General features: G+C 36.4%; 3 protein-coding genes across 5 annotated transcripts; 1 reads left to right on the top strand and 2 right to left on the bottom strand.

Moving 5' to 3' along the window:
• Positions 1 to 201: 201 nt before the first annotated feature.
• Positions 202 to 15,391, bottom strand: LOC148906407 (uncharacterized). 3 transcript variants are annotated; one of them, XM_089038160.1, is made up of 6 exons: positions 15,282 to 15,391; positions 4,050 to 4,126; positions 2,697 to 2,834; positions 2,130 to 2,273; positions 1,200 to 1,334; positions 202 to 316 (listed from the first exon to the last, which is right to left on the bottom strand). In XM_089038160.1, exons 1-6 carry the CDS (start codon positions 15,317 to 15,319, stop codon positions 306 to 308), a joined length of 543 nt encoding a protein of 180 aa, XP_088894286.1. In that variant the 5' UTR covers positions 15,320 to 15,391; the 3' UTR covers positions 202 to 305. The 3 variants fall into 3 exon arrangements, with proteins under 3 accessions (XP_088894286.1, XP_088894284.1, XP_088894285.1); XM_089038158.1 differs by lacking the exon at positions 15,282 to 15,391 and adding an exon at positions 12,435 to 12,519; XM_089038159.1 differs by lacking the exon at positions 15,282 to 15,391 and adding an exon at positions 4,228 to 4,355.
• Positions 6,939 to 8,846, bottom strand: LOC148906408 (uncharacterized). Its single transcript, XM_089037611.1, has one exon. It carries the CDS (start codon positions 8,844 to 8,846, stop codon positions 7,524 to 7,526), a length of 1,323 nt encoding a protein of 440 aa, XP_088893737.1. The 3' UTR covers positions 6,939 to 7,523.
• A 76-nt stretch (positions 15,392 to 15,467) lies between the features above and the next one.
• LOC148906409 (uncharacterized) lies at positions 15,468 to 20,453 on the top strand. The gene is made up of 4 exons (XM_089038370.1): positions 15,468 to 15,721; positions 16,845 to 16,878; positions 17,460 to 17,545; positions 18,214 to 20,453. Exons 1-4 carry the CDS (start codon positions 15,719 to 15,721, stop codon positions 18,619 to 18,621), a joined length of 531 nt encoding a protein of 176 aa, XP_088894496.1. The 5' UTR covers positions 15,468 to 15,718; the 3' UTR covers positions 18,622 to 20,453.
• Positions 20,454 to 22,109: the final 1,656 nt, after the last annotated feature.

Raw genomic sequence — 22,109 nt, forward strand, 5'->3', positions numbered from 1 at the left:
CTTATTAACTAATTGGGATAAAAAGCGTGGTCGAGAAGCGTGCTCTATTTAACAACTACCTGGAAGAGTTGCCGCGAGTTTTCTTTGACTCGTTAGCCAACGGGGCGCGCGTATCAAGTATGACTTGTAGCAAACAAAAAGTATCATTATGATAGTCATGTATGTTTTTTTTATTTTTATTATTTTTATTTTCTTTTAATGGTTCCTATATATCTTTTATATTACTAAAACAAATTAATTTATTTTTTTGTTGACGGTTTAGTCTCAAATTGAAAGTGAAAGTCCCACCAAATGTACTGTTGAGATCACTTTCCATCTAAAAATAAATAAGAAACAAGATGATAAATGAGCTATTATTACCATTCGGAAAACGACCTGCACGTCTGACGATTTTTACTAGTTCTTTTTAAAGCACTTCCGTAATGCTACTTTACGATTTTTCCTTAGGCAAAAAGGAACCTGCCAAACAAACAAACAGAACGTCCCCCATGAAGACCCCCCTAAATCAATGGCTACAAACAAACAAAACGTCTCCCATGAAGACCCTCTAAATCAATGACTACGAACAAACAGAACGTCCCCCATGAAGACCCCCTAAATCAATGACTACACACAAACAGAACGTCTCCCATAAAGACCCCCTAAACCAATGACTACTTTGAGTCGCTCGGTTTGTTTTCGCCTATGCTAAATTGGACTAAAATGTGGCACCATGAATATCATCTATCGATCTTTTTAAGAATTTTTTCTTTATCCACTCATTCCTCTCTCATTTAATTATTTCGTTCCTCTTGTCACTATTAACAGCATTTGATTATAATTATTATTGTTGTAATTTTATTGATCGCCCTGATCATCAATATTATTATTAATATCATTACCAATTACGTCATCATATCATTATCCTATCATTTTTTTAAATCATCCTATTAAATTATTAATTTATGAATTTAATCATATTAATTAAATATTAAAATTTATATTATTAATTAGTTATCAATTTATTTATCAGTTTATTTCGCCATAGTGATTAGTCCTGATAAGGATGAAACTGTTGCCTATGGTTACTTATACTGTCTGGCTAAGTAGTGTTGCACATGCGTATGAGGACATGGGCTCCAACTGTTGTCTGGTATGTGCAGGACAGTGCATGTATCATTCACTTTATTGATTATCATCGCTACTGACTGTGTACTTACTAGTTGTGCCGGTGTAGCAGCAAATTCGTCCACTGCAAAAAGACATCCCATAAGCCTTGCTCTCTCCAGCGTGACAAGTGTAACGACAGACCCCAGACACACCATGATAGATATAGCAGCCGGCAGGAAGCAATTCTAAGCAATTGTAAATGGAATGAAAATCAACTTTATTTACAATAGTCGCAACTACTGATAAACTCGTGGCCCTCCATGTTTTACGTCTCTGAAAGATACGGGACCGCCATTTAACGTGGTCATTCAAGCTACAGCGAAGGCCTGACCATTTTCAGATATTCTAGAGCAACTTCAGGACCTTTTACTTCGATAGTGTTTGACGATCCTCAGTATGGGTCCGGCTTGAAACCACGACCTCCCGCACAATAGAAAGTGTGCTAACGAGAGCCAATCACGGAGGATTTAAAAAAATTACAGCCCCATAATTAACAAAAGATCAATTAGCAGAGAATTAAACATATATTTGATTCTCATTTATGATATAGGACGGTGTTTGTACTGCTACTACGAAAAGCGCAATACGCTTTTTTTTAAGACTTGAACTTAACAATGACATTGCAAAACGATCGATGTGTATGCACCATCTTCCGAAGGCAGCCATGTTGGAAGGCAAAGTGTGAGTATTCGTTTCTATGAGAAATTGAATTCTAGCTTAATTTTACAATATATAGACCCCCTCCATGTGTGATTTGCTAGAGCATCATTTCTTTGTTTAACGATTGCGCATCAGAGGACACATGAATATTGATACAACGAAAACAAAAAATCTTACTCTAACAGAATGACACGTGGTCAGAAATGGGAAAAAAAATACGCCCAAGATAAAGGGATTTTTTTGATCTTGTGCGTAATAAATCTCACGTGATTTATTTTAGCACAGGGAACCCAATAACTGTTAGTTTTTGTACGACTTACTTGGCTCTTTGAAGCACCATTTGGCATTAGGTACCGAGTCATCCCAGCAGCAGTATTTTTTGAGGCATTCGTCTCTGGTGATACCAAAGTATCCACACTCCTGGCGTTCAGAAGGCGCAACGGGACACTGTCCTTCAAGAAGGTCTGTGAATTAGAAATATGAAAATGAAACAGAAGTAAGCGACTCAAAGCCGCATTGTGCATGTATCGACACTAGCTAAAAACGTCTGCGCATGTTCTAATTCCAAATGCAAATTAGTCCAAAACGTATTCTTGCCTTTGTAAAAATATTCAAATTTGACTTTCACTCTTGCCTGAATAATGGACTTTACAAAATGTCAAAACTTAGAGTCAGTCCTTGAAACTTAAGGCTAATTCTTTCACAGTATCTTTATTAATACAATATCTTCGTCTTACGAAAGTATACTCAAGAAATTTTTGTATACTCGGAGAAAACGAATATTTCCTTTTCTCGCTAAAACTCTCTTGAATTCTTATAAAACGTGCTCGTATGCACGCATGCGCAGGAGTTTTCCCTAGTGTCGCATGTAGGCAATTTTTTCTTACGTTGTCCTCTCTTGACAAAGCAGAACTTTGCATTACGGTTGCTTGAGTCCCAGCAACAACCTCTGTTTACACAGGTTTGCTCATCAATACCAAGCCAGCCGCACTCCCATCGATGCGAACTGGCAACAGCACACTCTCCTGAAACAAGAAAATAACAGTAATAGAGACAACGATCTCTCTTTTTTGTCTTCAGAGGAAAAGGGATTGTGGGCAGGGGTGGGGTCCCGTAAAAGCAAGGACTGCTTTGCGCTACTTACAAAAACTAATAGATCTCTTTACCTTGGACGCAATGTTTTCCTATTTCAGGCCACGTGTCATTCTCATGCGCAACCGTTAAACAAAGAAACAATGCTCTAGGGAATGACAGGTGGTCTAAAATGGCAAAGCATTTACGCCCAAGATAAAGAGGTCTATTGTTGAAGTGTACCAATAGTCAAGCATAGTATATTTGTGTAATATCTATTTCAAAACTTTAGTCAAATCACTGAATTGAAATTTCGCGCTTGATCATATATTTATGCAATTTCCAATTAATACACTAATTTTGCTTGAGCTTAATGTTTTTCCATTTGATCAGAACACGTATCATATCTTCGTTTAACAGTTGCATGTGAAGACACATGAATATGTATATACGACTCAAGCAAAGAATCTCATTATCAAGAAAAAGACACGTGGTCTGAAATGGGAAAATGAATATGAAAATACGACTCAAACAAAGAATCTCATTATCAAGAAAAAGACACGTGGTCTGAAATTGGAAAATGAACATGAATATACGACTCAAATAAAGAATCTCATTATGACATGTGGTCTGAAATGGCAAAACATTACTCCTTATGTAAAGATGAGACTTAAAGTAATCCTTTTATTGTTCTTTTTTCCGGTTACAAAAATCTTTCTAATCAGCTGTGTACATAAGTTCGCTCTCTTTTCCCCCAGCTCCCTCACCTGTAGAGGCATCACGTATTAAGACCTTACCTATGATGTTTTGCGTAAAACATATTACACAAAGATGCAACGAAAACTCCACTATTTATCATAGTTGTTACATAAGAGAAAACAAAGACACACACAAAAGCAAAGAGAAAACAGGTTCCCCCCGAACGTTATTCACATTGTACTGTGAAAGGAGATGTGACATGTTATCCCTATCGAGAATATCTTCTAAGATCGAATTGAGATTTAGTAGTTGATTTTTGCAAAAAGGAGAAGAACAATAATCTGAATTAAAAGAGTGAAAAAAGGTTTCCCCATTTTCTCAGGAAACCGCACTTTGGCCGTTTCGTTGGGCTGGATGGGACTAGAGAAGGGATTAGAAAAGACAGTATTTACTAGAGATTTCATACTCACCAGAATCTTCCTGTGATGGTCTTGCAAAGACACAAACACCCGCAAGCAACACGATCAGGATCACTCTTTCCATAGCACTACATCAGACAAGAATGGAAAAGCAACTTTAATTGATCATGTTTAACTTTTTATCAAAAGGAACACCCTGTTTAGTGAGTGGTAAAACCTACATACTCACCAGTTTAGTATCGGTAAAAACGACAATGTTGGACTATTTTCCCTCATGTTTCTGATGATTTTAGACGACGTTTGTTTTGCTTTTTTCAAAGAATAAATAAAGAAACACGAAGAGAGAGAAAGAAAGAAAGACAGAGAGAGAGAGAGAGAGAGAGAGAGAGAGAGAGAGAGAGAGAGAGATGTCTTTTATTTAATCTCGGGAAATTTCATCAATGTACAAATTGATTTTCATGAAAACCGAGTTGATAGGTAATATATATAAAAAATTAATAATAACGTTAAGAATATATAGACAGAATTATGAAATAAATTCTCATCTACCCCCCAAAAATATTATAGTAATTAAAGTGTTAAGGACCAACAGACGAAAGATTCCTCTTAAAAGATTTTAAATTATTGGACAGTCTGACACTTTGGGGTAACGAGTTCCACACTTTTGCACCGTCATAAGAGAGAGCTCTTTTTAAAAACTCAGTGCTTGGTTTCGGTAACTTTAAGCACTTCTCTCTACCACGAAGATCGTAGGTATTTTCTTGAAAATAAAAGAGTTCCCTTACAGATTTTGGTGCAAGTGCATTTAAAGTCTTAAACATCATTATTGCTTTATGCTCCTTTCTTCTTCTTTGTAAGCTTTTCCAGCCTAAAGAAGTTAAAATATCACTAGATCTGACATCGTAGCTGCTTTTTGTTATTATTCTTGCAGCTCTATTTTGCATTTTTTGCAATCTTTCAGCAGACGTTACTGGTAAATTATCCCATACCACGTCACAATAGTCAAACCAAGGTAAAACGAGAGTCTCATATATGGTAATAGCTGTCTCCAAGGGGATGTAATCGCGGACTCGTCTTATGCCACTCAATCCAGAAGATATTTTTTTACAAATGTAATCAATATGAGCAGCCCAAGACACCCGTTCGTCAATCACAACACCCAAAATTTTTGCTGTAGAGACTCTAGTAATTGGTTTGCTATTTAAATATATGTGTGGTTCGGAGGTAATTTTCTTCAATTTATCGTCAGAAGCAATAACAATATGCTCTGTTTTAGCTGAATTTAAGCTAAGTTTGTTAGCTTTCAACCAGTTATGAATATTGGAAATATCAGCGTTCACCTCGTCAAATAGAGTCTTTTGTGATGTGCCACAAGTGGTGAGACTTGTGTCATCAGCATACATTCTAGCGTTTGAAAATTTGACACTATTTGGCAGATCGTTTATGTAAATAATAAATAATAATGGCCCAAGGATTGAGCCTTGAGGGATGCCGCAATCGAGTGTTCTAGAGCTAGATAAGGTATGGTTTATGTAGCATCTCTGACTACGATCTGTGAGGTAAGATTTGAACCACTTTATCGACTCTTCTGCAATCCCATAATAGTATAATTTTTGGAGAAGTATAGAGTGATTTACTGTGTCAAAAGCTTTTTTAAAATCTAGGAAAGTGACACAGTTCAATTTACTTTCATCCATATTGGTAAGCCACTCCGTTGTGGCTTCTAGGAGTGCAGTAGTAGTCGAATGAAGCGGTCTAAATCCCGACTGCTTTTGAGAAAGTAAATTATTTGAGTTTAGATACTCATATAACTGGTTAAAAACTATTTTCTCGAAAATCTTAGCAATAGTAGGTAAGACCGAAATGGGACGGTAATTATTCAAATCATCTTTGTCATTAGCTTTATGAATTGCCGTAACTTTCGCAAGTTTCAAGCCGTTAGGAAAAATCCCTTTATCAACTGATTGATTGAATAGCTTCACTAGTGATTGACTTATTACTGGTGAAGCAATCTTGATGAAATGAGATGGTATACCGTCAAGACCTGTCGCTTTTTTAACGTCAATAGAATTAATGATTTTCGTAAGTTCATCAACTGATGTGTGTCGTAAGGTGAATGTTGAGCCAATTCTAATTAAATAATCATTATAAGCAGTCGGTCCATCGGGAATTAAACAAGCTAATTTAGTCCCAATTTCAGAAAAATGACAATTGAATACCTCAGCTATTTCCTTCGAGTCACTCATCGATGTATCACCTGTTTTGATATATAGATGTTACATAAGAGCCAGATTTAGTCCTTCGTGAGAGGACTTCATTGATAGCTTTCCAGACCTCCTTTGAGTTTTCTGAATTTTGTGCAAAATGATTTTCACAATATGACTTCTTGGCTCTTTTTATCTCGTTGTTGACGCGATTTCTAATAGACTTATAATCACTCCAGTCGTCCCTCGAATTCGTTTGAGTAGCTTTTTGTTTCATTTTATCTCTATCGTACATAGCTTTCCTCAAATCAGTTGTCATCCAGGGAGACTTCTTGTTTCTTATTCGTTTTGTTTTGATCGGAGCGTGCGAGTCAAGAACAGAGAGAAATAACTCTTTCCATCTGTCCCACATGTCATCCGGGCTTTCCTTATTATCCAAACAATCCCAAGGGAGTGTTGCTAAATCCATAAGAAACTTGTCGGAGTCAAAGTTTTTAGCCGATCTAAATGAGATCTTACAGTGATTGTTGTTTGTCGGAATTGCTATTTTCCGTATTGTATAAACTAGACTATGGTCACTGATACCAATGTGAACCACTCCACTTCGGACTACCCTATCTGGGCTATTCATTAAGATCACATCAATGAGGGTTTTACTTTTTTCAGTGACTTTAGTCGGTTCAGTGATTAACTGCGTAAGTTGAAACAATTCAGCAGTCGTATTGAAATAGCGGGTTTGCTGATTAATATTAGTAGATAATAAATCACAGTTTAAATCCCCTAGGATATAAATTTCCTTAAACTCAGAATCTATTTTTGTTAACACATTTTCAAATATATTGAAAAATGAGCGTGTATCATAATTAGGAGGCCTATAACAGGCTAAAACGGCAAAAGACTTGCTATTTGGCTTCATGATTTCAAAACACAGGGACTCTACTTTATCATCAGTTAAGTCACTACGGTTTTTCCCATTTACGCCCTTTTTCAAGTATAAACAAACTCCCCCTCCATTGCGGTTTCTATCAGACCTATGGATGTCATAGCCTTCGATGCTCACCATTGAACTTGGGATTGATGGATCGAGCCTTGACTCATTTATGCAAAGAAGATCAAAATTTTGCTGAATGACCCATGATCTCAGTTCATCTATATGAGCTACAAGACTAGTTATATTTAAAGAGGCCATTTTAAAACCTCTAACATTAGGAATAGAATGAGGTCTATTATCACCGTCAGACTTATCAATATTAGTATTTGAGACAATACTAGAGGAATGAATAGAGGAATCTGTTTCGTCTAGTGGTTCCTTACCTTTTAATCATGCTTTAGATTTAAGATATTTATTGAAATCTTGCGCAAGGATTCCTATTCCTGCACGATTTAAATGCAGTCCTTTGGTGTTAAGTCCTTTCTCTGTTACATTATGAGAAATATAGTCCCATTCCCGTTCGTTGCAGAAGGCTCTAAGCGATTTGTTCACATCCTTTCTTGCTGTTTCAAGGAGACTCGAGTCTTGGCGAATGATTAATTCAGATATCGCTATTTCACAAGACGGCAGCTGTTGTTCCACAGATTCGCAGATTCCAACTATCCTCTCTGCAATGGCCTTTGATTCATCAGACTTAAGATTATTTGTACCAATATGTACAATAAGATTATTAGGTTTCCTTCTGATTATTGGCTTTATATAGTCCTCCATATCCTCCACTGTGGCCCCTGGGAAGGGTTTTATATTAACTCTGTTTGTCTTGCTTGACATTTTCCAACCTTCGAGCTTCGATATTATAGAATCTCCAATTATAACTGTACTAGTTTTGTTTCTGTCCTGAAGCGAATTGTCCTGGTTATTAGTAGGTAGTTTGTTCTCAGCTTTGTTCTTTGGTGTTATCTTTTGTTGCTTGGCCTTTTTTTGTTTCCTTTGTACCTTTTTCCAGTTACAATGAGATTCATTCATTGTGTCACTCATACTACTCTCCGGGGTCGTAAGATCAACTACAGTAGCTTGTTTAGTTTCCGTATGATCATTGTTCTTGCATTGATCATTGTTCTTACATTGATCGTTTTCTTTCGTAACTAGCCTCAACGCTGTTAGTAAGCTGGCTTTTTCGTCTTGTAATTTGCATACTTGCTGTTTTTGAATTTTAATTTCCTCCTGAAGATTAGAGATAATTTTACGAGAATCATCGTTTTCCTTCTTCATTTGTTGGATATCAAAGTTCTCTACGTTTTGGAAAGTGTCTTTCAATAAACTTATTTCTTTACGCAAGTCAGTCAGTAAACCGAATAATGATGAGGCAATTTCAGAATCAGTCGGTTGTGAAGGCTCAACTCCTTTTTCTGCAGGACCATCATTCTTGCTTGGAAGAAGTTCATGAAACTTATTCCTAAGGCATTCTTGATTTGGCCCAAAGATTTTCAGTCTAAGTGATGATGTGTAGAATCTTACGGAGCATTCCTTGTCATCGGTACTCACTTTATACGTTATTGCGTTGTGAGCTTTGTCTTCTTTAAAGACGCCATTACTGTCTTCTTGGACATCGACCATAAAATCCACCAAAGATTTAAGTTCTTGTTGCGTACCACGCCAAGTGAAATCGTTATCCTTTTCATCATAACTTAAATACTCAATAAGATTTGCCATTTGGAGACAAAGATTCGATAAAAGCTTTATAAAATGTTGAAGATTACGGAGCGGTTAAGAACACGTCTGCATAGACTGAACTATTACAGAGAACCAGAGAGAGAGAGAGAGAGAGAGAGAGAGAGAGAGAGAGAGAGAGATGTCTTTTATTTAATCTCGGGAAATTTCATCAATGTACAAATTGGTTTTCATGAAAACCGAGTTCATAGGTAATATATATAAAAAATTAATAATAACGTTAAGAATATATAGACAGATTTATGAAATACATTCTCATCTACCCCCCAAAAATATTATAGTAATTAAAGTGTTAAGGACCAACAGACGAAAGATTCCTCTTAAAAGATTTTAAATTATTGGACAGTCTGACACTTTGGGGTAACGAGTTCCACACTTTTGCACCGTCATAAGAGAGAGCTCTTTTTAAAAACTCAGTGCTGGGTTTCGGTAACTTTAAGCACTTCTCTCTACCACGAAAATCGTAGGTATTTTCTTGAAAATAAAAGAGTTCCCTTACAGATTTTGGTGCAAGTGCATTTAAAGTCTTAAACATCATTATTGCTTTATGCTCCTTTCTTCTTCTTTGTAAGCTTTTCCAGCCTAAAGAAGTTAAAATATCACTAGATCTGACATCGTAGCTGCTTTTTGTTATTATTCTTGCAGCTCTATTTTGCATTTTTTGCAATCTTTCAGCAGACGTTACTGGTAAATTATCCCATACCACGTCACAATAGTCAAACCAAGGTAAAACGAGAGCCTCATATATGGTAATAGCTGTCTCCAAGGGGATGTAATCGCGGACTCGTCTTATGCCACTCAATCCAGAGGATATTTTTTTACAAATGTAATCAATATGAGCAACCCAAGACACCCGTTCGTCAATCACAACACCCAGAGTTTTTGCTGTAGAGACTCTAGTAATTGGTTTGCTATTTAAATATATGTGTGGTTCGGAGGTAATTTTTTTCAATTTATCGTCAGAAGCAATAAACATGTGCTCTGTTTTAGCTGAATTTAAGCTAAGTTTGTTAGCTTTCAACCAGTTATGAATATTGGAAATATCAGCGTTCACCTCGTCAAATAGAGTCTTTTGTGATGTGCCACAAGTGGTGAGACTTGTGTCATCAGCATACATTCTAGCATTTGAAAATTTGACACTATTTGGCAGATCGTTTATGTAAATAATAAATAATAATGGCCCAAGGATTGAGCCTTGAGGGATGCCGCAATCGAGTGTTCTAGAGCTAGATAAGGTATGGTTTATGTAGCATCTCTGACTACGATCTGTGAGGTAAGATTTGAACCACTTTATCGACTCTTCTGCAATCCCATAATAGTATAATTTGTGGAGAAGTATGGAGTGATTTACTGTGTCAAAAGCTTTTTTAAAATCTAGGAAAGTGACACAGTTCAATTTACCTTCATCCATATTGGTAAGCCACTCCGTTGTGGCTTCTAGGAGTGCAGTAGTAGTCGAATGAAGCGGTCTAAATCCCGACTGCTTTTGAGAAAGTAAATTATTTGAGTTTAGATACTCATATAACTGGTTAAAAACTATTTTCTCGAAAATCTTAGCAATAGTAGGTAAGACCGAAATGGGACGGTAATTATTCAAATCATCTTTGTCATTAGCTTTATGAATTGCCGTAACTTTCGCAAGTTTCAAGCCGTTAGGAAAAATCCCTTTATCAACTGATTGATTGAATAGCTTCACTAGTGATTGACTTATTACTGGTGAAGCAATCTTGATGAAATGAGATGGTATACCGTCAAGACCTGTCGCTTTTTTAACGTCAATAGAATTAATGATTTTCATAAGTTCATCAACTGATGTGTGTCGTAAGGTGAATGTTGAGCCAATTCTAATTAGATAATCATTATAAGCAGTCGGTCCATCGGGAATTAAACAAGCTAATTTAGTCCCAATTTCAGAAAAATGACAATTGAATACCTCAGCTATTTCCTTCGAGTCACACATCGATGTATCACCTGTTTTGATAGATGTTACATAAGAGCCAGATTTAGTCCTTCGTGAGAGGACTTCATTAATAGCTTTCCAGACCTCCTTTGAGTTTTTTGAATTTTGTGCAAAATGATTTTCATAATATGACTTCTTGGCTCTTTTTATCTCGTTGTTGACGCGATTTCTAATAGACTTATAATCACTCCAGTCGTCCCTCGAATTCGTTTGAGTAGCTTTTTGTTTCATTTTATCTCTATCGTACATAGCTTTCCTCAAATCAGTTGTCATCCAGGGAGACTTCTTGTTTCTTATTCGTTTTGTTTTGATCGGAGCGTGCGAGTCAAGAACAGAGAGAAATAACTCTTTCCATCTGTCCCACATGTCATCCGGGCTTTCCTTATTATCCAAACAATCCCAAGGGAGTGTTGCTAAATCCATAAGAAACTTGTCGGAGTCAAAGTTTTTAGCCGATCTAAATGAGATCTTACAGTGATTGTTGTTTGTCGGAATTGCTATTTTCCGTATTGTATAAACCAGACTATGGTCACTGATACCAATGTGAACCACTCCACTTCGGACTACCCTATCTGGGCTATTCGTTAAGATCACATCAATGAGGGTTTTACTTTTTTCAGTGACTCTAGTTGGTTCTGTGATTAACTGCGTAAGTTGAAACAATTCAGCAGTCGTATTGAAATAGCGGGTTTGCTGATTAATATTAGTAGATAATAAATCACAGTTTAAATCCCCTAGGATATAAATTTCCTTAAACTCAGAATCTATTTTTGTTAACACATTTTCAAATATATTGAAAAATGAGCGTGTATCATAGTTAGGAGGCCTATAACAGGCTAAAACGGCAAAAGACTTGCTATTTGGCTTCATGATTTCAAAACACAGGGACTCTACTTTATCATCAGTTAAGTCACTACGGTTTTTCCCATTTACGCCCTTTTTCAAGTATAAACAAACTCCCCCTCCATTGCGGTTTCTATCAGACCTATGGATGTCATAGCCTTCGATGCTCACCATTGAACTTGGGATTGATGGATCGAGCCTTGACTCATTTATGCAAAGAAGATCAAAATTTTGCTGAATGACCCATGATCTCAGTTCATCTATATGAGCTACAAGACTAGTTATATTTAAAGAGGCCATTTTAAAACCTCTAACATTAGGAATAGAATGAGGTCTATTATCACCGTCAGACTTATCAATATTAGTATTTGAGACAATACTAGAGGGATGAATAGAGGAATCTGTTTCGTCTAGTGGTTCCTTACCTTTTAATCATGCTTTAGATTTAAGATATTTATTGAAATCTTGCGCAAGGATTCCTATTCCTGCACGATTTAAATGCAGTCCTTTGGTGTTAAGTCCTTTCTCTGTTACATTATGAGAAATATAGTCCCATTCCCGTTCGTTGCAGAAGGCTCTAAGCGATTTGTTCACATCCTTTCTTGCTGTTTCATTATATCTCTCTTTGTCTCCATTTGGAGACAAAGAGAGAGAGAGAGAGAGAGAGAGAGAGAGAGAGAGAGAGAGAGAGAGAGAGAGAGAGAGAGAGAGAGAGCATGATCAACGTATAATACTGCAAATGTCAAATAATTTTTAAACATACTTACACAAGATGATGCTGAAGGCCGGTATACAAGTTACGATTTATTCTCCCAACTGTCGCGCGCCACATGCTGACCACACAAATGGCTTCGTGTCAGTAAATTGACCAAACGTTTTGCTTACGATTTTCTGAAGCAGCTAAAACTTTGGCTAAGCATGTTAATTGCGCGCGACAGTCCGTAAGGAAAAATAGTAGTCTTAAAGGTAGCTTACCGATTTAGTAGCATACACTGTAAAGATGGTTCAAAAACTTCATGCTAAGAGACGGTGCCTTGAGACAAAAAGCTCAGCTTATGAATAAGAAAAAAGCTTTTGTTCTGAACTGGTAAACCTTACAACAGACTGCACCATCAAACACTGAATAAGTTAAAGTAATAAAAGAGAAAGGAACGTTTGTTCTGAGATGAAAACCTATACAAAGTTAATAAAAACAGCATCCAAGCTTAAGGGGTATTTATACATATGTGTTTGAATTGAATTATTATTATTATTATTTATTTATTTATTTTTTGCAATCCAAACTTGATAATGTAATACACAACTAAAGATTTTCATTTTAAACGAGTTTAAAAAAGGAGCATGCTTCATTCTATGTCTTTGAACTGAAGTCGTTTTTTTTTTTTTTCGCAATCGTAACTCGATATCATGTAATACGTAACAAAATATCTTTATTTTTAAAAGTTAAAAAGGAACCTGCGACTTTCTAAATAACCCTTTGATTTGAATTCGTGGCATTTTTCGCAAACATATCTTGCTAACAAGTTGTTCTTGTTTACTTCACGCTGTTTGCCTCGCCAAGATTCAGCAAGTGAAAGTTGCAACACGAAAAAGATGTTCGTTTTAACGAGTAAAAATAACCAGTCGTCGTTCTACATACTCAACTCTTTCATTTGCTGCCTGAACACCACTTTCATCAACTAATCATGTTGTTGAGTTCAACTTGTTGACATTGATCGATTGCCAATTTGTTTCTACTCCCTCAGAGCTAGAGTCAAAATACTATCGAATAACCCTTCGACGAAGTTCTGTAGCATATTTAAGTACATCACTTCGATCTATAATTCCGGCATGTAGTTATGTCTGAAGATGCCCCTCGTGGATTTTTGTACGTCTTCACGGTAATTTATTTTTGAGCCACGGTTTACTTTTGTTTGTTATGTTTGATCGGTTTTGTTATCGAGTTTGTTCCTTTACATACTAAATATTTTTGTACAGTATTATCACAAACTCATTCCCTCATTCCCTTGGTCATTCACTCGTCAGTTCTTTATCTTTCCTGGCTTCACTTTTTTGCTTCTCTTTTCTTCTAAGTGTGTGTGTGTGTGTGTGTTTTTGTTTTTTTTACTTCTTATTTTTTACTCACTCGCTCATTCGCTTGCTCATTCATCACTATTATTTTTCTTTATTTTTCTTTTTCCTTTCTGTCGTTCTTCTTTTCTTTCGTTTATGTTTTTCCCTTCCCTTCCCTTCCTTTTATTTTCATTTATTTATTTCATCCATCCATTAGTCCAGAGGCGTCCGCTAGCCCATCATATCTCATCCACCTTTCCATAAATCGTTTGGCCATTTCTCTTTTAAGATATGAAACCCCCAGTCACATGTCCACCTAAATGCTTCCTACTCTTTTTTCCAGATATTTACACACACTAAAATACAATTACCACCTTTTCATCCAACTCTGATAAGCTAACTCTTTAACTGATGCATTAAGGGCACACCAAGCACCAACCAGTGCTGGTTTCAAATTCTGCTTAGTGGCCCCTTGTATAGGAGACACACACTCAATGGTCTCGGCAGACATTCTCTCTGTTGCCCGCTGTTGATCTAAATCTAGCTTGCCTAAATTATCTATCTTAGAGAAGCTGGGGTTTTGCTGCCTGGCATTTTTCTTTCTTAATGAAATTGATTTGGCTATGGTTGTCTTTATTTCTGTTGCTGTTTAGCAGCCTGCAAGTCTTAATTTACTTATCTGTTTCAAAAATAGAAAACACAAGGCAGCATATGATATATGAATAATGTGAAATACAAAAAAATATTTTTGAAAAATAGGAAATGACATACCCAGGAATAAATACCCAGGAAAGATTCATGAACAGTATTAATTTTAGCAAGTAAGATAGCTGAACTAGCCTTGTGGGATGGCATTTACAGCTAAAGGGGATGAAAAATATTGTCAGTGAAAAACTTGCAATCCGGAAAAGGTCTTAATATAATTATTTTAAATTATTTCTAACACTGCTTTATGACCCATGCACGATGTGCTTTCCCTTGTTTAGTCTGGCTAGCTCCTTCCTGTGCTCATGAACCGGGAACCTATTATTCTTTTTCTTTCTGCCCATAACTCTCAGCTCGCTGTCTAAATCTACCCTTTGATCAATTCAGTATCTAGAACTACATTATAGATAGAGGAACAAAATGACAACAACAATTGGGAGTGGTAATGGCTTAAGAGATAGATGCTCTACAATTCGAGCCCCTCACAGTGTTACAAAAGAACAAGAATAAGAGGGTTATAGCAGCAAAGAAACAACCTCTCGAGAATAATTTGAATAGAACCAGAAACATCATAAGGGAGAACTACTATGAAAGGCCAGAACAGAAAACTTCAAAGCAGTTCAAGTAAAGCGAGGAGGCGAACGGTTGCAAAGACCTTCCAAGTTCGAACAGGAGACCCGTGTATCGCCGTCGTTTGCTACGCTCGCTCGGTGAGGAAATCTTGTAAAAATTGAAAAAAATCAAAAAATTCAAAACTGACATGGTTGAGACTAATGCATCTTTTAACAACGACCAATATCAAGAATTTGTTCTTTACAGAATTTTATTAACCCTTCAAATTAATTATAAACTGGTACTTATTCGTTTCCGTTCGGCCTGGCAAGTACTTGTCCATTCACCAAAGCCATTAACGCGCGCGAAACCCTCTCAATCGTCTTCAAGTCTGAAGCAAGATGGCTTCCTCCGGTTCCCCTGTTTGGCGAAGGTGTAGATCGATATTCATTCGGTACTCATCCGAAGAATTGTCGACCTTTGATTGTAGCGTGGCGAAACGGACTTCCATGGCAGAACTGACCTAATACCTCTTAGCCAATAGAAGACGTGCTTTTATCTACCAATCAGAATGCATGGTGAAACCAACTCATTGAATATCCTCCCTTGGGGGAAGGGGAGACATAGTTGAGACCACGTTGACCACGTTTTTATCTTCCAGTTGAGTGCGTACAGTATTCACTATTGTGTCCTCAAGCGTTTCATCAAGAATTCTTTTTGTCTTACTCTTGAAGACAATACCATGGTTAGTATACATTAAAATTTTGTTTATAAATATAGGAACATATAAATGAATTTTCATTTAGCGTTAGAACGGATAATAATCAGCTTGTAATGTTAGCCGTTTCAGCTGAAGCTGACCATCCAAAAATTAAATGTTGTTAACTCACCTCTCGTTGTTTTATAAATTTCGAGTAATTCTTAATAGATTTGGAAAGAGGCTTTAACTAAAACTTATATGTCTGAATTCGGTCGAAGTGTTAAAACTTACTAAAGAAAGAAATCTTATGTTATAAAGACTTGGGATCGTTTTAACTTTGAACACCTCGCCGCTTTGTCTCAGAATTAAGCATGTCTTCTACGAACGAAGCGATGACAATAGAGGAACAATGGTTTAAAAGATTCCAAGGATTTTGAACGTTATAAAACGCTCGTATGTAATTTTGATAACCTGCTCATTCTCTAAATCAGCTATTGTTTGAAAGAAGTATATTTAGTAACCGAAGATCAGTACTGTTAAAGGAAGAATAGTCTAAGAATTTATGTCTTGTAATATTGGTAAACATACTAACTTCAAACTTTGAGCTAATTTTTCATTATTTAGAAGCCCATTCTGAAGCTATATGAAATGTTTTTGCTCTAAAGACAAATACATAAAAAAATGAAGCTTTTAATATTTTGTTATCAGATATAAGAATAAGTAAAGGAATTTCAGATAATTCATCAACTTCTACCTCATTAAACTTAGAATAAGATGCAAAGCAATCATAATGGAATTTTTTATCTTACCGTCGTAAATATATCATTTAAATTTATGAACCGACAATTTGAACTGACAATAATTATTCAGTCGAGTCGAAATATATTCTTGTCTCACAACTTGCAGAAGGAAGAAGCATGACTTGAAGTAGATGATATGGAAATCATTCCACTCTAAGCATTCGAGCTTGAGAATGTAGCCATTGGAATCTTAAGAATTTCAGAGAACACAAAAAACTATAAGATTCAAAGCAATACTTCTTTTTTACAGTTCCATTCAATGATCACGAATGTACCTGACATGCACAATAGTTGTGTCATCTATTATACAAACATTGCAATTTTAATGCATATTTTGATTGAATTGTGAATTGTTTTTTTACTAATAGGAAGAGGAGAATTTTTTAGACACATCTACTAGTGGTAAGTCAAAAGATAAAGTGTAATATCCACCTCTCTGTCTATATAGTGGTCATACATGTAAATGTATCCCAGTACCTCAAGGTGACATCAAGCTATTTGATGCAGAATTAAATGCTAATTCCAAAAATGAACCTGAAAATGGGGTTTCATCACAAGCTTGATTTTGAGATTGAATTTTGAATACCTACATAAGATTGGAAGAAAAATGGTGAAAATAATTTTATAAAAAAAAGTGAAAATGATAAGAGCAATGCTAATTCATGTGATGAGGATGATGATATCTTTATAACTATCAGAGCTTACCACCACTCTTTCCAGTAAATCTAGATTCAGAAAATGTCATTGCCACAGGTATTAATAATGCCTATTATAATTACAATTGAAATATATAGGAGCTTCTCATATCTTTTTATTGTCTTTATATGTTGTGTTAATTGCAACTCAACTTTAAAATCCATTTAGCAGTACACTGTAATAGCTCTTAGTTGATTTGTTTACCTTAGTTTTGTTTACATTTTAAGAACAGTAATATACATTACTTTTTCCAATTCTGAATCATTGCTATTCTATTACCCTTCCAGCCATATCATCAGTTGCCAGAAATGAAGAAGAAACAGATTATCTTCTGCTGAATCTTTTGAAACCTCCTCAGGAAGCAACAGAAGAAGTAAGTGAAGCCTCGTCATTTCTTAAGGTATCATGGGACAAACGTTTTGAAGAATGTTTTTCTTTTCTTTTCTTCTTTTTTTAAATTTTATTTATTTATTTATTTTTATTTTGCCACACAATGTCAGTGTTAAATTTCATTTGCTTTATTCAGAAGTTATACAGTAATTGTCAATAATGTTGTCCATAAAATGCTTTTTGATTTTTTCATAAGTACCTTCAATTTGAGATGCATATTATATGCATAACACATTACAGTTTCGTGTCTGTCAAAAACTAAATTCCTTGTGATGAAATTGAAAATGTGATGAATTTAGACAACTCAAATGTCAAAATCCAAAATCTTTGTTTTTAAGAATTGAACTATTATATACTTTGATAGGAATGTCTTTCAAAAAGACAAATAGTTTTTTCCCATGATATCTTAATAATTGCTACACTGATACAGTTAAGTAAATATGCATTTGTGCTTGCTTGTTTTCCGTTTGAGATATCAGTATATTAGATTAAATATGTTATTGTCAATAATAAGATTTGCTTGAGAGCAAAGATCTAAGACTTTAATGAGTCCATTTTTAGACCAGGTGAAAATTGAACTCAACAGTCTGTTTGCCAATCATCATGTTTGGAAGTTAATTCCTTTGCTAACTTTTTCTCTTCGTCTCTTAGATTGAAACCCTTGAAGAAATGTACCCTGAACAGATCCAAAGTTCATGTTTTGTTGGCTTGAATACAGAAGTGAAAAGGTATCTTCAGGAAAGGCCTGCTAGAAGATACCCATCTGGGGATTACCATGTGCTAATGGGTTATCCTGAGGAATTTGATAAGCAAACAAACTGGAAAACAGCTCACAGAGTTAAAAATAGGAAAAGATGCACATTTTTTGAATGGAATGTGTCTCTCGAAAAATGGTTGGAATCATCAGACAGAAACAAGGAAGATGTCATGTGTCGAATGGATAAACATGGTTGGGTACCATTGGATGCAGAAGAGTCCCATTATTTCACCATGTGGTGTGACCTCACTTACAACTATCTGAAAAAACCAAGTATGAATAATGTCAATGACCTGTTTTAAAAAAGAGGTTTATCTGTGGCAAAAACACCCTAATGATAATATTTCATTTGCCAAAAAAAAAAGACATCAGATATGACACAAATAGGTGAAATCATCACGGTGCAGCAGTATCCCCACAAGTCACAAGATCATCACATTGCAGCAGTATCCCCACAAGTCACAAGATATTCACGGTGGAGCGGTATCCCCACAAGTCACAAGATCATCACAGTGCAGCGGTATCCCCACAAGTCACAAGATCATCACAGTGCAGCCGTATCCCCACAATTCACAAGATATTCACGGTGCAGCAGTATCCCCACAAGTCACAAGATCTTCAGGGTGCAGCAGTCTCCCCGCAAGTCACAAGATCTTCACAGTGCAGCGGTATCCCCATAGTTATCCATTCCTCTTACCACCTCAGTGCAGTTATTCTGGCCTCCTTAATCAAGTACCACCTCAGTGCAGTTGTTCTCACCTCCTTAATCAAGTACCAACTCAGTGCAGTTGTTCAGTCTTTCTTAATCAAGTACCACCTCAGTGCAGTTATCCTGACCTCCTTAATCAAATATCACCTCAGTGCAGTTGTTCAGTCTTCCTTAATCAAGTACCACCTCAGTGCAGTTATCCTGTCTTCTCATATTGCAACAAGATCTTCCTTCTAGACCATGGGAAAAGTTAGGAACTGATATCTTTGAATTCAGCGGTTCAAAGTATCTAATGATTGTAGACTATTACTCAAGATTTCCTGTCGTAAGTCAAATTGCTAATATTACAGCCAATACCATAAATTATGTAGCCACTTCCAGCATGTGTTAACAGAATATGGATTACCATCACACATCCATGCTGACTTTGGTACGCAGCACATTAGCAAAGAGTTTCGTGAGTAATGTGAAAACAATGGGATCAAGTTAACATTCAGCTCACCCTACCATCACCAAGCAAACAGCGTCGCAGACAGAGCTATAGGAGCATGCAAATCCTTATGGAAGAAGGCCCTAAATGAAAAGAAGTGCCCTTACACAGCACTCTGGATCTACAAAATCACACCCCGAACAAGCACTATACCATCACCCTGTGAGTTTTTGTATGGATGTAAGCCCCGACTGCTTATTCCAAGCAGCAACCATGTCCTGCAACCCTCACATCCAGACAATGGTCACCACAAGGAAGCAATCAGACTCTCCCAAGTGAAACAAGCAGAGTACTATAACAGAAAGGCAAGTAAATCTGACACAAGACCATTACTTGTCGAGGAGCTGGTATATGTGTACAATACATACAAAAGAATGTGGGACAAGGGTGAAATCACAAGGAAACCCAACCCTATGAGCGAACCAAGGACGTACGTTGTTGGGATGAATGGTAAGCTCTACTAGAGAACCAGAGAACATCTAAGACCGAGAACAAGCCAGCTTAAAGAACCAGAAAGAAGGGACTACCAAGAAACCCAACCTGCACTTGACATACATCATCCCCAAGACCTACTTGGTAAACCAGCGGTATTGGTACAAGAAAGACCACAGATGACTGAAGCTACCAAAAGCCGAGATGTACCTTTAAGTGATTATAAACCAAAGGAGCAGAACAATCAATCAGCAAGCTATACCACTAGATATGGGCGTACAATCAAAGCTCCTATTAGACTACGTTTGTAAAGAGTTGATACAAAAAAAAAAGCATATAACCTGTCTATATAAGTTGACATTGAACATTTACATATATTGATCAACACCAATTAACCATAAGGTTGATAAACATTGAACAATTGAACACAAAGAGGGGGATGTCATAGCACCCCATATATGGACATCTGTATGATGTAAATTAGTTTCTAGGCAAGCCATGGCTCGAACTGAATGTGTTGATATGTACAACATGATTCCAGAATAAAAATACATCTAAACCAACCCAAGAGACTTCGACACACATATTTGCTGTTAGTCCCAGAGGTCAAGCACCAGGAGCACTTCAGCGAGATCCTTTGAAGGTTTGTTGCATATCACTACTTCTCCTGATAAATGGTGTTCATGCTTAGGGTCTCATTTTTTTTCTACTTGTCAGGCAAAAGTCAACATTGCTGAGCCCTCAGCGAGAACTGCAAGGAGTTGAAAATGAAATGAAGGCCATTTGAGATGATAGCTGTTGGTATTTAGTCATTTTATCATATTAATTATATCTAAAAATGCAGATATCAGCTGGTAATACCTTTTCTTTGTACTTTGTAATTATCAGGATTTGTGACTGGTGAATTCAACTTGATATGGACACAAGGGACAAATAGGCCCGTGAACATAATACACATTATCATGGATGCAACATCCGAGGCCAAAAAAATTGCCAGTACACCAGATTGAATTGTATTTAAAACCCCTGCACATTGGTAAGTAGGATGAATTTTATGTTGTAAACAAAAGTATAGTTTTAAAAGATAATATCTATTGTATACATTGAGGTGGAGCCCTTCTCATAGAAGACATCCACTTTCTTGAAAACACTTTGGCAGCAAATTGGCTATCTTTTCAAGATGCACTTGTTTCTCTACAAAGAACCAAGTACCAACGATATTATAACCCTTATCCTCAGGTAGCTGGTGCTGGTAAGCTAATATTTTGTTAATTTTCATCTGACTATCAATCTTAATGTATGACAAATCTCTGACTATGAAAGAAATGTACCTCACTCCTGATGTTTTGAGGTACCTCACTCCTTATATTATCAGGTACCTCACTCCTTATATCATAAGGAGTGAAAGGCACTTTGATACTTCATTGGTTTTTTTTAGGTAAAACTGATAAAACTGAGACAAAAGCAGACTTGCTGAAATATTTGATGGCCATGTATTCTTAACACAATAAGATTAAGACATACACCCTACAAGGAATTAATTTAAGAGAACATCTGTATGTCCCTGAGCAAGTTGAGGATAATGAGGAACCACAACATAAAAAGGAAGACCATAACCATGTTCTTAGAGGAATAGCCATCAGTGTTAGAAATGGTGCTGTGCCTGATTTCAACCTAAGAGACCTTGTCCAATGTATGCATGATCCATGTACAGGCCTAACATGGGAAAAAGGAAACAGGATGAGCAGCAGGATGTTGAGAAAGTCTTATCAATAACAATAGCCAACTGACTGGAAAGAAATAACCATGCTTATAAGGGGAGGTTTGTACTTACTCTAAATGTGGCTAATTAGCACAAGGAGGGGCCTATCAGAAGATGTGAGATCAAGGTACAATCATGATATTGAATGCCCTAGTTTAGAAACAACCATGATTTCTCAACTATGGACATCGACAGGTATGTTTCTTTTGACAGGGGGAGCACAATAGTAGTGCAGAAAACAATGACAGGGTATGTATCATTGGAATCTGAAGGTGTGATGAGAAATGCAATAGTCCTTTTTCATACCATGATGAGACTGGATACTGGAAATATGTTATATCCCTCACAACAACAACCGTTTTATTGTTTCTTGGGATACAAAATGAATTTGATGAGA

Source organism: Actinia tenebrosa, unplaced genomic scaffold, assembly GCF_029948245.1.
Source record: "Actinia tenebrosa isolate PJP-AT-01 unplaced genomic scaffold, QUT_ActTen_1.0 PGA_scaffold5__44_contigs__length_20552954, whole genome shotgun sequence".
Taxonomy (NCBI): Eukaryota; Metazoa; Cnidaria; class Anthozoa; order Actiniaria; family Actiniidae; genus Actinia; species Actinia tenebrosa.

Excerpts from the sequence above, each read along its gene's own strand:
- LOC148906408 (XM_089037611.1), bottom strand. The coding sequence starts at position 8,846 with ATGGCAAATCTTATTGAGTATTTAAGTTATGATGAAAAGGATAACGAT.
- LOC148906407 (XM_089038158.1), bottom strand. The coding sequence starts at position 12,499 with ATGTGGCGCGCGACAGTTGGGAGAATAAATCGTAACTTGTATACCGGC. Across the intron at positions 2,835-4,049 it reads ACCATCACAGGAAGATTCTG|GAGAGTGTGCTGTTGCCAGT; the intron begins GTGAGTATGAAA and ends TTCTTGTTTCAG. Across the intron at positions 1,335-2,129 it reads ATGGTGCTTCAAAGAGCCAA|AATTGCTTCCTGCCGGCTGC; the intron begins GTAAGTCGTACA and ends ACAATTGCTTAG.
- LOC148906409 (XM_089038370.1), top strand. Across the intron at positions 16,879-17,459 it reads TTTAGACACATCTACTAGTG|CCATATCATCAGTTGCCAGA; the intron begins GTAAGTCAAAAG and ends TTACCCTTCCAG. Across the intron at positions 17,546-18,213 it reads CTCAGGAAGCAACAGAAGAA|ATTGAAACCCTTGAAGAAAT; the intron begins GTAAGTGAAGCC and ends TTCGTCTCTTAG.